We start from the raw sequence: 16,490 nt of genomic DNA, 5'->3' as shown, positions 1-16,490 counted from the left end.
GAAGCAGTATGCTGAAGGGAATACGATGGAGGCAAAGCTAGCATGTGAACCCAGGCAGTCTACTGCTGCTTATACTGTTGTTATTTATTTGTAAAAAACAAATATGACCATATTAATTAGTAATACTATTACTCTCTCCTCTGCTTCAAACCCTCTAATTCAATCAGATTAAAGTCCAAAGCCCTTTTCATTGTCTGCTAGGCTTCTTATGAGCTGGCCTGCTTCTCCAACCTGATCTTTACCACCTACTGCCTCAGTCTCTATATCCCATCTATGCTGGTCTTCTCTCTGTTTTTTGAACCTATTACCATCATTCCTGTTTCATGACCTCCTTCACTGATGCTACTGGTTTTGCCCGGAGTGTACTCTCAATGATCTTCATACAGTTCATTCCTTCACATCATTCAAGTCTCATCCAAGAGGTCCCGTTCAGCTGACCTTCCCTAATTTCCTACCTACAGTAGATCCCTCTTCCCTCACGGACTACCCTCTAAGCCATGACCTCATTTTATTTTCTTCACAGCCCTTATCACTGTCTGGAACGATCTTATTTTTTTTAATGTTCTGTTTTATTTATTTATTGGTTGTGCTGGGTCCTCATTGACGTGCATGGGCTTTCTCTAGTTGCAGTGAGTGGGGCTACTCTTAGTTGTGGTGCATGGGCTTTTCCTTTTGATGGCCTCTTGTGTTGCACAGCACAGGCTCTAGGTGCATAAGCTTCAGCAGTTACAGCACGCGGGCTCAGTAGTTTAGGCTCAAGGGCTCAGTTGTTGTGGCGCGTGGGCTTCGTTGCTCCGTGGCATGTGGAATCTTCCTGGACCAGAGATTGAACGTGTGTCCCCTGCAATGGCAGGCGGATTCTTATCTACTATACCACCAGGGAATCCATGAAATGACCTTATTTCTTTATTGACTCTTTATCACCTGTCTTCTTTCACATGAAACATAAGGCATATGAGGCCAGAGGTTTTGTCTGTCTTGTTCCCCATGGTCTCTCCCAATGCCTTAAGTAGTACTTAGCAAACAGCAGATACTCAAATACTGGACTTTATTTCAGAAAACTTCTTAAGCATGGCTAGTATTATAGACTTGAAACCTACTTTAAATTTCTATAAAAGGAATGAGTATATTTCATCAACTCACCTTGTGTATATCCTATATAAAACACCACATTCTGTAATTACTTTACTTATTTACTTATCTGTCAACTGTTTATGTTCCTTATCCCTCTGGGATAATGTGAGACCCATAGGGAAATAATCTTATCTGTCTTAATCACCCCTGTTTTCCTAACATCTAAAATAGTGTATGGAATATGCTTGGACTAGGGGATTAATAAATACCTGTTGGATGAGTGAGTCAACACTTATACAATTGAATTATTTAAATATCCTAAAGTTCCAGTTCAACAGTTATTTTAATAAGTAGTTTAAGGTAAAATCAGATAGCACCATAAATCTGGAATGTTAATTCACAATGTCCATACCTGATTGTTGGGCTTGGTGGATAAGCATTTTCCAAAGTAAAGAGTTTCTGTGACACAAAGGCTATTACATGCAGGCCCATCAATAACTCCGGTCTTGTATTTGTCACACTAAAAACCAGGAAATAAAAAAGTAGTTAATAGGAAAATGTTCACAAGGAGAACCACATTGAAATATTTGCAAATGAAGCAATCAACAAAGGATTAATCTCCAAAATATACAAACAGCTCATGCAGCTTTATGTCAAAATAAAAACAACCCAAAGAAAAAATGGGCAGATCACAATAGACGTTTCTTCAAAGAAGGCAGAGAGATGGCCGAAAGTACATGAAAAGATGCTCAACATCACTAATTATCAGAGAAATGCAAATCAAAACTGCAAAGAGGTATCACCTCACACCATGGAGAATGGCCATCACCCAAAAGTAACAAACAATAAATACTGGAAAGAGTGTGGAGGAAAGGAAACCCTCCCACACTGTTGGTGGAAATGTAAACTGGTATAATCACAATAGAGAACAGTATGGAGGTTCTTTAAAAAACTGACATAGAGCTACCATATGATCCGGCAATCCCACTCCTGGGCAGATATCAGGAGAAAACCATAATCCAAGAAGATACATACACCCCAGTGTTCACCACAGCACTATTCACAGCAGCCGAGACATGAAAACAACCTAAATGTCTATTGACAAAGGAAAGGATAAAGCAGACGTGGCACACATACAGTGGAGTATTACTCAGCCATAAAAACAATGAAATAATACCATTTGCAGCAACATGGATGGACCTAGAGACTATCATACTAAGTGCATTAAGTCAGAGAAAGACAAATACTATATGGTATCATTTACATGTGGAATCAAAAAGAAATGATACAACTGAACTTATTTACAAAACAGAAACAGTCTTACAGATATCAAAAACAAACTTATGGTTACCAAAGGGGAAATGAGAGGGAAGGATAAATCAGAATGATGAAATGAACATACACACACTACTATATGTAAGATAGATAATCAACAAGGAATACTATATAGCACAGTGAACTCTATTCAGTATTCTGTGATACCCTCTAAGAGAAAAGAACTAAAAGAATGAATATATGTATATGTGGAACTGAATCACTCTGCTGTACACTTGAAACTAACACAATATTGTAAACCAACTATATGCCAATAAAATTAAAAAAGAAGAAACATATTAAAGATACCATAAAGAAATATTTACATTCTTTAAGAGAAAGTTCTATGATAAAAATAATTCAGGCTTTGGATATGGACAGACTTGGATTTGAATCCAAGCTCTGCTCCTTACTAGTTATATAACTATGAGAGATCTTATTGTGACTAGGGCATGCACAGAACTTTGAAGTCATTTTTTCCCACTTAGCATGGCCTGAGGTAGTATGGTATCTACTGCTTATGAGAAGATGGGCAGTCTATTTTTTAAAATGGCTCTATTTTAAAATGAATTAAAAATAAGTTTAAAACACCAAAATATTTTTAAAATAACAAGGCACTTCTGTCATCTTGTCTGTCTCCTTGATATTGCCCCAAGACAAGGAAAAAAAAAAAAAAGATGGGAATTCCCTGGTCATCCAGTGGTTAGGACTCTGCTCTCACTGTCAAAGGCCTGGGTTCAATCCCTGGTCAAAGAACTAAGACTCTACAAGCCATGTGTTGCGACCAAAAAAAAAAGAAACCAAATCCTTTGATAAGATAAGGTGCCAATGTAACCCTGCTGCTGCTAAGTCGCTTCAGTTGTGTCCGACTCTGTGCGACCCCATAGATGGCAGCCCACCAGGCTCCACCATCCCTGGGATTCTCCAGGCAAGAACACTGGAGTGGGTTGCCATTTCCTTCTCCAATGCATGAAAGTGAAAAGTGAAAGGGAAGTCGCTCAGTTGTGTCCAACTCTTCTCGACCCCATGGACTGCAGCCCACCAGGCTCCTCTGTCCCTGGGACTTTCCAGGCAAGAGTACTGGAGTGGGGTGCCACTGCCTTCTCCAAATGTAACCCTAAGGCACAATAAATGAGGATGACCTGCCAAATACAGTAAAAATTACAGCAGAGTACAGAAGGATGCTGAGATGAAATACCTGCTGTGACCTCACTTCTCAAAGCTGGGAGAGCACTGACTACGTGGTATACCTGAGGGACAGACCCATCTCTCTGGTTTGCAATGAAAGTTTAGGGGGCACAAGCTGTGAGAACTTCCCAGGACTCTATTTGGCATCATGAAGTAGCAGGGCAAGGCAGTGTGTGTGTGTGCTCAGTCATGTCCTACTCTTTGCAACCCTGCAGCCTGCCTGGAAAATCCCATGGACGGAGGAGCCTGGAAGGCTGCAGTCCATGGGGTCGCTGAGGGTCGGACACGACTGAGCGACTTCCCTTTCACTTTCACTTTCATGCATTGGAGAAGGAAATGGCAACCCACTCCAGTGTTCTTGCCTTGAGAATCCCAGGGATGGGGGAGCCTGATGGGCTACCGTCTATGGGGTCACACAGAGTTGGACATGACTGAAGTGACTTAGCAGCAGCAGCAGCAGCCTTCCAGGCTCCTCTGCCCATGGAATTTCCCAGGCAAGAATACTGGAGTGGGTTGCCATTTCCTTCTCCAGGGGATCTTCCTGACCCAGGGATCAAACCCACGTCTCCTGCATTGGCAGGCAAATTCTTTACCACTGAGCCACCAGGGCAAGGCAGCACTGATTAATAAAATCCTTAAAAATCTTATCTATGTTGGAGGCAGTCTGTAAATAAAATAAGGGTTGGGAGAGACTATATTATGAGCAACTCTGTAGTTGCTGAGGAGAGAGATAGGCTAAAGCAATCTGTGTATCTCTGTCTCTCTGTCTCATCTTTTCTTTTTCTCTTCACGCGCACACATACACACAAATTCTGGGCCACAGGAGTTTCACCACTCGCTCATTTCACTGCCCCAGTTGCTTCCTGCAAATAGCGGGTTGAAGAACTCCTTTCATTCAGTTAATGAGTAATACTCAAAACAAGCTGGAGATCTATACAGCAAATCTATGAGGAAAAGGAAGAAAGGAATAGGAAGAGGACATCTCAAACAAAAATTTTTTTCCAGAAGAATATTGCCGTGAAGCACAGCAAACATACTGCTATCAATTCAAAAGACTTAATGAAATAGTTTAAGACTTCAAAGCAGGAGACATAATGATGAGACAAAAGAACTGAATTTAAATGAAGCAAACAGGACTCAGAAAGGAAGAAAAGGAAAAAAAAATCACAGAAGTTAAAGACATAGTGTGAATGGGTAAAAGCGTAGGAAGACAAAAACAACAACACAGGAAGACTTATGAGGGCTAGGTTGAGAAAAGTGAGCAAAATAAGATAGAAATTTAAAAAGAACTAAAAAGAATTTGAGATAAAATTATAGATATAGAAGACAAAGGATATCCAGCATATCCATATATGGAAGAACAGAATACATGGAAAAGAAAAAAATAATCAAGGTAGAATTCAACAGAACTTCATATACGTGAAAGAAGTCTTTAATGTACAGATTGAAAGGACTCACAGTGTCCCAAGGAAATGGACACAGAATGATCCCTGTGACATATCCCATTGAATTTTACTGGACTTGAAAAATAATCCTTTGAGCAAGCAGGCAAAAGATCAAGACATTTTTAAGGGAAAATAAATCAGATTGGACTCGGATTTCTCAACAGCCATCTTCAAAGGTACTGCAATGCCAGCAAAGTTTGAGAAAGAAGTGTGACCTGCTTGTGTCCTAATTTTCTCTTCTGTAAAAGGAGATGTAAATACTGCTTGACTTATAGCACTATTATGAGCTATAATCATTTAATGAGGATGGATCACCTGTGATTTTAATAAGTGCTCAATAATAACTCTTCTTATTTTCCATAGCCAAACTTTCTTTCAAGTAAAAGGCATCAAGTGTTTTTGAATATGTTAAGGATCAGAAGATATAATTCCCATTAGCATCTCTTGAAGAACTATTAGAGAATGAATTTGAGGCCACCAAGAGATGAACACAGAAACTGCGCATGGAAGCCAGTTGAAATGTAGGACTGGGATGAAAACAACCCTGAAAATCTATTTCATAATAACTGTTAAAACAGTATTGCGTAGTTACTAGATGCTTACCATGTATCAGGCACTGTTCCAGTGCCACATTTTTATTATGACAACAGCCCTGTGAGGTAGAACCTATTGCTATACTCAAGCTACAAAATCATAAAAGCCAAGATTTCAACCTAAGCAGTCTGGTTCCAGAGCTCATTCTCTTAATCACTACTCTATATTGTTCAGAATGTTAATATTATAAACTATACCAGTAAAAGTAATAGAATTAACAAAACCAAGAAGGGGAGATGTAAGAAGATGAGAGGTTGCAAAAGGATGTTGATTTCCTTATCTTTAATATCCTAGGTCAAAAGACATTATTTCTTATAAATCAAATAATAGAGACAAAGTATATTCAAAAGTATAGAGATGATAATTTGAAGAACTAATAATAATAATGTATTCATTAAAATGAAGTAGAGTAAAGGAGATGGGATGGATAGAGGTATAATAATTTTGTCACTGCTTGTAGTGGGGAATAAATAGATGTGGCCTAAAGCAATAGAGAATAAAATATATTTTTAAAAGTTATAGTATAAGGCTAACCAATAGAAGAGCTAAAATCAGAATACAAACCTTCCTAAATTATCAAAAGGAACAAAAGCATAAAACAAATATATACCCTCTGGAGAAAGATACAAACCAATCCTTAAAAACAAAAAGTAGGTCATAAAATGTGTTACAGAACTAAGACATACCTATAAAGGTCAATGGGATAAGCTTACCTATTGCAAGAAAAGTATCTTTAGAAAACAGACAATATCAAAAAAGTTGAAAAATAAAAGACGATACAGGTATACCAGCCAAACACAAAGAAAAAAGTTAAGCTACAATCTTATACCAGATGAGGTTGAATCCCCCTCTTTACGTGAGGGAGCGTTAAATAAAGCAAAAAAGAAAATGTTAGAAACTTTAGAATGTTAAAACATATAATCCACGATGATATTGCAATACTAATACTTTAACTGGAGTGTAAATACTTTAATTGGAGTATACAACTGATTTACTATGTTGTTAGTCTCTGCTGTGCAGTGAAGTGAATCAGCTATACGTATACATATATCCTCTCCCTCACAGTCCTCCCCCTTCCTGAATTTCTATAAAGTAAACCAAGTAACGTTAAAATTAATTACATGAAATCTATAAGAAATAGAAAAAGAAATAAAGAGAAAAGCATTAGAAGTCCCTATTTCACTTTTCTTATCTGTCCATGACAGATGGAAAAAGTTTACAAAAAAAGACACAGAAGAACTCAATAATCTAGGTACATCTAATTGCCCTGAGAACAGACTTTTTCAAATGCCCATGGAACATCTACAAATTAGATCAAAAGCTCTACACATTCCACTAAATAGACACAGCAGAAAGCAGTATTCTCCCGTCACAATATGATAAGAAATTTGAAATTAACAAAAAAATCTACCTGGAAAATTTGAAATATTCTTTTAATTCTTGAGTCAAAGAGAAAGCCTAAATTGAAATTTTAAGCATCTGGGAAATAATAATAATGCATTTTTAAAAATATAAGAAACTATAGCTAAAACCAATGATAAAATTGAAAAAATGATTCAGAGAAGAATGCAGTCTTCAGTTCAATCAGTTCAGTCACTCAGTCATGTCTGACTCTTTGCAATCTCATGGACTGCAGCCGCCAGGCCTCCCTGTCCATCATCAACTCCCAGTGTTTACAAAAACTCATGTCCATTGAGTCGGTGATGCCGTCCAACGATCTCATCCTCTGTCGTCCCCTTCTCCTCCTGCCTTCAATCTTTCCAAGTATCAGGGCATTTTCAAATGAGTCAGTTCTTCACATCAGGTGGCCAAAGTATTGGAGTTTCAGCTTCAACATCAGTCCTCCCAATGAATATTCAGGACTGATTTCCTTTAGGGTGGACTGGTTGGATCTCCTTGCAGTCCAAGGGACTCTCAAGAGTCTTCTCCAACACCACAATTCAAAAGCATCAATTCTTCGGCACTCAGCTTTCTTTATAGTCCAACTCTCACATCCATACATGAACATTGGAAAAACCATAGCCATGACTAGATGGACCTTTGTTGGCAAAGTAATGTCTTTGCTTTTTAATATGCTGTCTAGGTTGGTCATAGATTTTCTTCCAAGGAGCAAGTGTCTTTTAATTTCATGGCTGCAGTCATCAACTGCAGTGATTTTGGAGCCCCCAAAAATAAAGTCTGCCACTGTTTCCATTGTTTCCCCATCTATTTGCCATGAAGTGATGGGACCAGATGCCATGATCTTAGTTTTCTGAATGTTGAGAAACTTTTCACTCTCCTCTTTCACTTTCATCAAGAGACTCTTTAGTTCTTTGCTTTCTGCCTTAAGTGTGGTCATTCACATATCTGAGGTTATTGATATTTTTCCTGGCAATCTTGATTCCAGTTTGTGCTTCTTCCAGCCCGGCATTTATCATGATGTACCCTGTATATAACTTAAATAAGCAGGGTGACAATATACAGCCTTGACATACTCCTTTCCCGATTTGGAACCAGTCTGCTGTTCCATGTCCAGTTCTAACTGTTGCTTCTTGACCTGCACACAGATTTCTCAGGAGGCAGGTCAGGTAGTCTGGTATTGAAGAATTTTCCACAGTTTGTTGTGATCCACACAGTCAAAGGCTTTGGCATAGTCAATAAAGCAGAAGTAGATGTTTTTCTGGAACTCTCTTGCTTTTTCAATGATCCAACAGATGTTGGCAATTTGATCTCTGGTTCCTCTGCCTTTTCTAAATCCAGCTTGAACCTCTGGAAGTTCATGGTTCACATACTGTTGGAGCCTGACGTGGAGAATTTGAGCATTACTTTGCTAGCGTGTGAGATGAGTGCAATTGTGTGGTAGTTTGAGCACTCTTTGGCATTGCCTTTCTTAGGGATTGGAATGAAAACTGACCTTTTCCAGTCCTGTGGCCACTGCTGAGTTTTCCAAATGTGCTGGCATATTGAGTGCAGCCCATTAACAGCATCATCTTTTAGGATTTGAAATAGCTCAACTGGAATTCCATCACCTCCACTAGCTTTGTTTGTAGTGATATTCCACCATCATGGATACAATCACACCACTGTGATTATCTGGGTCGTGAAGATCTTTTTTGTACAGTTCCTCTGTGTATTCTTGTCACCTCTTCTTAATATCTTCTGCTTCTGTTAGGTCCATTATCATTTCTGTCCTTTATTGTGCCCATCTTTGCAAGAGTTCCCTTGGTATCTAATTTTCTTGAAGAGAGCTCTAGTCTTATTTCTATTGTTGTCCTTTATGTCTTTGCACTGATCACTGAGGAAGGCTTTCTTATCTCTCCTTGCAATACTTTGGAACTCTGTATTCAAATGGGTATATATTTCCTTTTCTCCTTTGCCTTCTGCTTCTCTTTTTTTCATAGTATTTGTAAGGCCTCCTCAGACAACCATTTTGCCTTTTTGCTTTTCTTTCTCTCGGGAATGGTCTTGATCACTGCCTCCTGTACAATGTCATGAACCTCCGTCCATAGTTCTTCAGGCACTCTGTCTATCAAATCTAATCCCTTGAATCTATTTGTCACTTGTATCATATAATCATAAGTGATTTGATTTAGGTCAAATGGTCTAGTGGTTTTCCCTACTTTCTTCAATTTATGTCTGAATTTGGCAATAAGGAGTTCATGGTCTGAGTTACAGTCAGTTCCCGGTCTTGTTTTTGCAGACTGTATAGAGCTTCTCCATCTTCAGCTGCAAAGAATATAATCAATCTGATTTTGGTACTGAACATCTCGTGATATCCATGTGTAGAGTCTTCTCTTGTGTTGTTGGAAGAGAGTGTTTGCTATGACCAGTGCATTCTCTTGGCAAAACTCTGTTGCAGCTGCTGCTGCTAAGTCACTTTAGTCGTGTCCGACTCTGTGGGACTCCAGAGACAGCAGCCCACCAGGCTCCCCCGTCCCTGGGACTTTCCAGGCAAGAGTACTGGAGTGGGGTGCCATCGCCTTCTCCGTGGCAAAGCTCTATGCAGTCTTAATTACATTAATAAACAACACAGAACAAATGAATTAAAAAATCTAAAGAATGCAGAAAGAATGCATTAACCAATATAAAATAAAGAAAAGACTATGGCTGAAAGTGAAGTCGCTCAGTCGTGTCCGACTCTTTGCGACCCCATGGACTGTAGCCTATTAGGCTCCTCTGTCCATGGGATTTTCCAGGCAAGAGTGCTGGAGTGGATTGCCATTTCCTTCTCCAGGGGATCTTCCCAACCCAGGAATCAAACCAGAGTCTCCCACATTGGAGGCAGATGCTTTACCGTCTGAGTCACCAGGGAAGTATGTTCCTGTAACTGAGAGAATTCCTCTGATCTTTATTTCCTAATGCCTACTTTAGACCTTCTTGCTCTTTCCTGGTTTCTGCAATTACCTTTTGTTTGCTCATTCCCAGAATTTCTCCTGTCTGTCTGGTTCTCTTAGTCTCAGTCTTGCCCACTTCTAGCTCTTGGGATAAGGCAACCTATTAGAGGTTTGCAGTGACTGGGTTTCCTGTTGTATGGGATTGTGGCTGAGGATAATTTCTTGAACCTTTCATTCTGGAGACATAATTTTTTTTTTTACCATGCTGCTCAGCATGTACGGTCTAGTTCCCAACCAGGGACTGGACCCGTGCCCCCTGCATTGGAAGCATGAGAACTCTTAACCACTGGACCCCCAGGGAAGTCCCTGGGGGCATAAATTTTTCATGATCCCAAAGAAACAGCCAAAGCATAGTGGGTTTTGGTAATTACTCAATACTTGGAAAGGCTAGCACAGGCTCAGCAGACCTATTTGCTCTGAGAATAAGGATAGCCCTAATAGAGATGAGAGTCCTGCTCACATGTAGAGTTGAATACAAACACCTAGAATCTGTTGCTCTTCAGCTATCACTAGCAGAAGCTCTTGGGTGAGCCCTTCACCATGCCTCCTTTCTCCTTTAGACCAGGTTGTAACCAAGAATATTAGGTTTCATCTTCATAGGAGAAGCAGTCTGTGGGGAACTCCATGGGGAGATGCTCAATACTTTCTCATCCAGGTCAACCTCTAGCGATTTTGAGGAAATGCAGAACCATCTGTTTGGTATCAGATGGCCAGGAATTTCATTGGAATGTTTTTTTCACTGAGGGAAAGGTGGTGGGAGTTCTTGGGTATGACTCAGGAGTGAAACCTTCTGCAGGTATCAGATCAGATCAGTCGCTCAGTCATGTCCGACTCTTTTCGACCCCATGAATCGCAGCACACCAGGCCTCCCTGTCCATCACCAACTCCCGGAGTTCACTCAGTCTCACGTCCATCGAGTCAGTGATGCCATCCAGCCATCTCATCCTCTGTTGTCCCCTTCTCCTCCTGCCCCCAATCCCTCCCAGAATCAGAGTCTTTTCCAATGAGTCAACTCTTCGCATGAGGCGGCCAAAAGTACTGGAGTTTCAGCCTCAGCATCATTCCTTCCAAAGAAATCCCAGGGCTGATCTCCTTAGAATGGACTGGTTGGATCTCCTTGCAGTCCAAGGGATTCTCAAGAGTCTTCTCCAACACCACAGTTCAAAGCATCAATTCTTTGGTGCTCAGCCTTCTTCACAGTCCAACTCTCAAATCCATACATGACCACAGGAAAAATCATAGCCTCGACTAGACGAACCTTTGTTGGCAAAGTAATGTCTCTGCTTTTGAATATGCTATCTAGGTTGGTCATAACTTTCCTTCCAAGGCGTAAGCGTCTTTTAATTTCATGGCTGCAGTCACCATCTGTAGTGATTTTGCAGGTATAGTTTAAGGTTTCTAAGGATTTTAGATCACAGAGACTATAAAGCTTATCTCTAAATGCCCAACTACTGAAGCCCTTGCATTCTAGAGCCTGTGCTCCACAAGAGAAAGTTAATTACTCAGTTGTGTCCAACTCTTTGCAACCCCACGGACTATAGCCCACCAGGCTCCCCTGTCCATGAGATTCTCCAGGCAAGAATACTGGAGTGGGCTGCCATTCTCTTCTCCAGGGGATCTTCTCAACCCAGGGATTGAACCCAGGTCTCCCACACTGCGGGCAGATTCTTTACTGTCTGAGCCGCAACTGGGCCTGCCATAACAAGATAAGCCAATCACAATTAGAAGCCTGCACACTGCAACAAAGACACAGCACAACCAAAAACAAATGAATAAATAAAATTCTAAAGATCTCTAAAAAAATAGGGCTTCCCTGATGGCTCAGTGGTAAAGAATCCACCTGCCAATGCAGGAGACATGGGTTCCATCCCTGGTCCAGGAAGATCCCACATGCTGTAGAACAACTAAGCCCACGCACCACAGCAGTTGAGGCTGTGCTCTAGGCCCCGGGAGTTGGAACTACTGAGCCCGAGGGCCCTAGAGCCCGTGCTCCGCAACAAGAGAAGCCACTGCATCGAGCAGCCCCCCGCCACAACTAGAGAAAAGCCCACGCAGCAGCGAAGACCCAGCGCAGCCATACATAGTTAAATAAAATTATTTTTAAAATCTATACAAATTAAGCAACTATGGCAAAGGTCTGCTATCTAGGTAGGAAGTACACAGGTGTTTGTTGTATTGTTTTCTATAGGTCAACATTGTTCTAAGAACTTTTCATGTTATATTTCTCTTCGATCCTCACAACCACCCTATGAAAGAGGTATTATCATTATTTCCATTTTACTGGTAAAGAAACTGAAGCAAGAGAGGTCACAAGAAGGTTAAGAAACTTGCAGAAACAAATCTGATGAAGAAAAAGAAGGCATAAAAAAATACCAGGCATGAAAGAGGGGATATCACCACATATTCTGCAGACATTAAAAACAGAGACTATTACAGATTTTATACCAAAAAATTGATGATTTTGTTTGAATATATACATTTTTAGAAAATTACAAAAGGAAAAAAAGAAACTTGCAGAGCACATTAGTGGTGGGGCTGGTCCAAACCCAGACAGTCTGCCTCCAGAGCCTGCGCTTTTAACCACCCACGTAAAAGAACCAGGATTACTTCTCTCGGAGGGCAACATTTAGAGCATGTTTAATAGTGATGGGGTCGCATGCCCATCGCCAGTGCTCCTGCTAAGTGCTCATTCCTTTTACACAGCAACTCAAAGCGAGGACACAACCTTCATATTTGTTTCCTTGGAACTTTGCATATAATCAAATGCATATAAAAAGTTCTTACTGGATAGATGAATAGATTAAGAGTATTCTGGTTTTTTTATCTAGAAATAGGGCACTCTGTTATGAACAACTCCTAGAGTAGGACAAGGATAGCTACCTGCTTTAACTAATCTTTGGCTCCTGCATTCTGAGGCACACTTTATCTGCAACTCTACCCCAGGTCAAGATTTAAAGCGGTTCTTTCTACCACACCTGTCTTCCATTGAACAATCCCAAGGCTGTATTATTTCCTTCCTGAGCTTATATTCTTGTTCTTTCTCTCCCTGCATTCCCAAATCTAACTTCATTTACGTTCACATTATCTTCCCTAATACAATGTGAACACAGACGTGGTCCTTGCCATCTCTGAACTTCCCTTTCCCTCTAGCACATAGCACAGAGTTTGGAATTGCTTAAGTGTCTAATAAATGCTTATTAAATAACCAGCATAAAAACATAGAGCTTTTGATTTTAAAACCTCATTGAGGATAAAATGAATGCTTTCCCATAATGTTTAAAACACTAAAGAAAAAAAAAAGGAACAAACCAGTATCTTATTAGTAAACTGTGAAACAGTGAAGACATTCAGCGGGCATTCAGCTACAAGAATCAGATTCTTGTTTTAAGCAAAGGCGCCAAGCCAAGCCTGCATCAAAGAGGTAGTCACAAAGAACAGGCTCTTCAACTTGTGGCTTCCATCACAAACTAAAAGCAAATTTCCCACATGCTTTTATGAAAAGGATGGTCGGCCACATATTGTTTTGTTTTTCGTTTTGTCTTGTTTTCAGGCTCAGCCATACACACAAACTATAATCACTGTCAGTAATCTGATCTTCTAACTAAAAAGACACAGAGACTACAGAGAATGTTCAACTTTACAATACTGAGCAGAAAACATCAAAGGCTTTATTTAACTATGAGGATTTTACTATTCACCCCTTTTGCTTGCACATACCTCATGGTACCAGAAGATGGCACTCTTCAGCTAAATTTGATGAAACCCATTTGTGCTGACAATAACTTCATGAACTATGGAAACTGTACCACAAGAGGTGGTAACAATGAACAGATGTATAGCACTAGGTTTCAGATGATTTTCTAAGATCCACATTCTAAAAATGTATTTCACACAATTATCAATTTCTCCTTACTTAGGAAGAAGCACAATAGTTGGGTTCTTAATTCCTGAAAATTCTCTTGAGTCTCTAGTCAGCACCCTTGCCCATTCCCTACATCAGCTATTTTAAAGCAACTTCAGCATTCTCTGCATTCTCACCGTATCGTCAACCTCTCATTCTTTCTCTCTCCTGACTTCTTTCTCTCAGACATTAACAGTGCTCATCACTCTCAGTTTCTTTCTCTCTCGTTTCACACACACACACACGAACCCTCTCCACTCCTGCCTTCCCTTATGTTATAATGTATTTTACATGCAGCACACAGTGTGCTGTGTGGGCCTGTTTATGGTCCAGGCGCCTCCAATACCCCAGTCAGGAACGCACAGGCTCTTGACTAGCGTTCTAATGAGGGAGCAAGGAAGCCCATGTTCCAGAGGCTGTAAGGGCTTCTGTTATCTGTATGATAAAGATCGATCCATCTCTGAGATATCGTTAATTAGCAAATTAGGGTTTTACAGGTGAAACTTGGGGCATGTGAAGTTAGAAATGAGCTATCACTGGTGAAATTGAGAGATGTGCATTGGCTAAAATATAAGATATTCCTACTCTTTCACAGAGAGGGAATGTTATAAGAACCAGTAGAAGTCATACCTTTGTCTAGGTAGGTACCTAGAGCTAAGTTCTCAACCTTTAGGGAGCTTCAGCTCACCTGGAGATCTTGTTAGAACAGGCAGCTGGACTGCACTCTTAGAGTTTCTGAATCATTAGGTTTTAGGTGGGGCTGCAGTTTTACATTTGTAGCAAGTCTCCAGGTGATACTAATGCTGCTGCTTATCAAAGAGACAACATTTTGAGAATCAGGTTCAGAATTTCTAGTTGCTCGAGGCTAATTATAAGGGTAACAGGAGCCTGCCTCTGAAATCTTTCATGAAAGTTCACTGAGCAACTAAAAGGCCAGAGTTAGAACTTAAATGGGTTTGTTGTTATTACTGTTTAGTCTGTAAGTTGTGTCCAACTCTTTGGCAACCCCATGGACTGCAGCCCACTAGGCTCTGCTGTCTATGGGATTCTCCAGGCAAGAATACTGGAGTGGGTTGCCCTTTCCTCCTCTTGGGTATCTTCCTAGGCCAGGGATTGAACCTGTGGCTCCAGCTTGGCAGGAGGATTACTTTATCACTGAGCCACCTGGTACAGACTGATTATATGAAATGTTTTATGATTGCTTATAAATAAATATGTGCTGAATAAATGCCTATGTATATAGTAGAAATCATTTTCATTATAACATAGTAAAGAAGTTGTGTGGCAGTAGTTCATACTCACCTACATCAAAATTTTCTGTGGCTGCCATTATCTTTCAAAATAGAATCTAAGGAAGCGTGCATGCCCAACCTGGGTTAGTTGAGTTTAAATCAATTTCCCTGCCAAAAGGTGGAGGCAGCCCAAGAATCCAAGAGTGGGTGGATGGATGAATGGATAAACAAAATGTGTTATATACATACAATGGAATATTATTCAGCCTTAAAAAGGAAGGAGATTCTGACATATTCTACAACATGGATGAACCTTCAAGATATTATGCTAAGTGAAATAAGCCAGTCACAAAAAGACAAACACAGCTGATCCTTGAGCAACACGGGGGTTAAGGGCAGTGATCCCCTCCCCAGTACAAAATCTGGGTATAACTTTACAGTCAGCTGTCTGTATCCATAGTCCTTAATCCACAGATTCAACCAACTGCAAGTCATATAATACTGTAGTCTGTATTTAGTGAAAAGAGTCCACCATAAGTCAACCCATGCAGTTCAAATCCATGTGGTTCAAGTGTAACTATACTGTGCTATTCCACTTACGTGAGATCTTTTGTAGTCAAACTCACAGAAACAGAAGGTAGAAAAGGTGGTTGCTAGGGGCTTTGAAAGTAAAAGTAGCTCAGCTGCGTCAGACTCTTTGTGACCCCATGGTCTGTAGCCCACCAGGCTCCTCTGTTCATGGAATTCTCCAGGCAAGAATACTGGGCATGGGTTGCCATTCCCTTCTCCAGGGGATCTTCCCAACCCAGAGATCAAACCCAGGTCTCTCTCGTTGTACGCGGATTCTTTACTGTCTGAGCCAGCAGGGAAGCCCAAGAATATTCGAGTGGGTGAAGTGAAGTGAAGTCGCTCAGTCGTGTCCAACTCTTTGCATCCCTGTGGACTGTAGCCTAACAGGCTCCTCAATCCCCGGAATTCTCCAGGCAGGAATACTGGAGTGGATTGTCATTTCCTTCTCCAGGGGATCTTCCCAACCCAGGGAGCGAACCTGGGTCTCCCGTGTTACAGGAAGATGCTTTATCGTCTGAGCCACCAGGGAAGCCCATTGGAGTGGGTAGCCTATCCCTTTTCCAGGGGAACTTCCCAACCCAGGGATCGAACCATGGTCTTCTGCACTGCAGGTAGATTCTTTACTAGCTGAGCTACCAGGGCCTTGGGAGGAGGGAAAAATGGAAAGCTGGCGTTTAAGGGGTATAGAGTTTCAGTTTTGCAAGATGAAAAAGTTACGGAGACTGGATGCAAAACAATGTGAATAAACCTAACACGACTGAACTGTACATTTAAAACAGTGAACATGGACTATGGAAAA

At 40.6% G+C, this 16,490-nt stretch overlaps 1 protein-coding gene across 1 annotated transcript in view; it reads right to left on the bottom strand.

Annotated features, from left to right (window-relative positions):
* Positions 1-16,490, bottom strand: part of DIPK1A (divergent protein kinase domain 1A) — a 128,279-nt gene that overhangs the window by 7,283 nt on the left and 104,506 nt on the right. The window contains exon 3 of the mRNA XM_027536488.1: positions 1,487-1,594. Within this exon, the coding sequence (XP_027392289.1) occupies positions 1,487-1,594 (108 nt within the window). The remainder of the gene's footprint in view (positions 1-1,486; positions 1,595-16,490) is intronic.

This window comes from Bos indicus x Bos taurus, chromosome 3, assembly GCF_003369695.1.
Source record: "Bos indicus x Bos taurus breed Angus x Brahman F1 hybrid chromosome 3, Bos_hybrid_MaternalHap_v2.0, whole genome shotgun sequence".
NCBI lineage: Eukaryota > Metazoa > Chordata > Mammalia > Artiodactyla > Bovidae > Bos > Bos indicus x Bos taurus.
The sequence above is the reverse complement of the archived record's forward strand: the minus strand, read 5'-3'. Positions and strand labels throughout refer to the sequence as shown.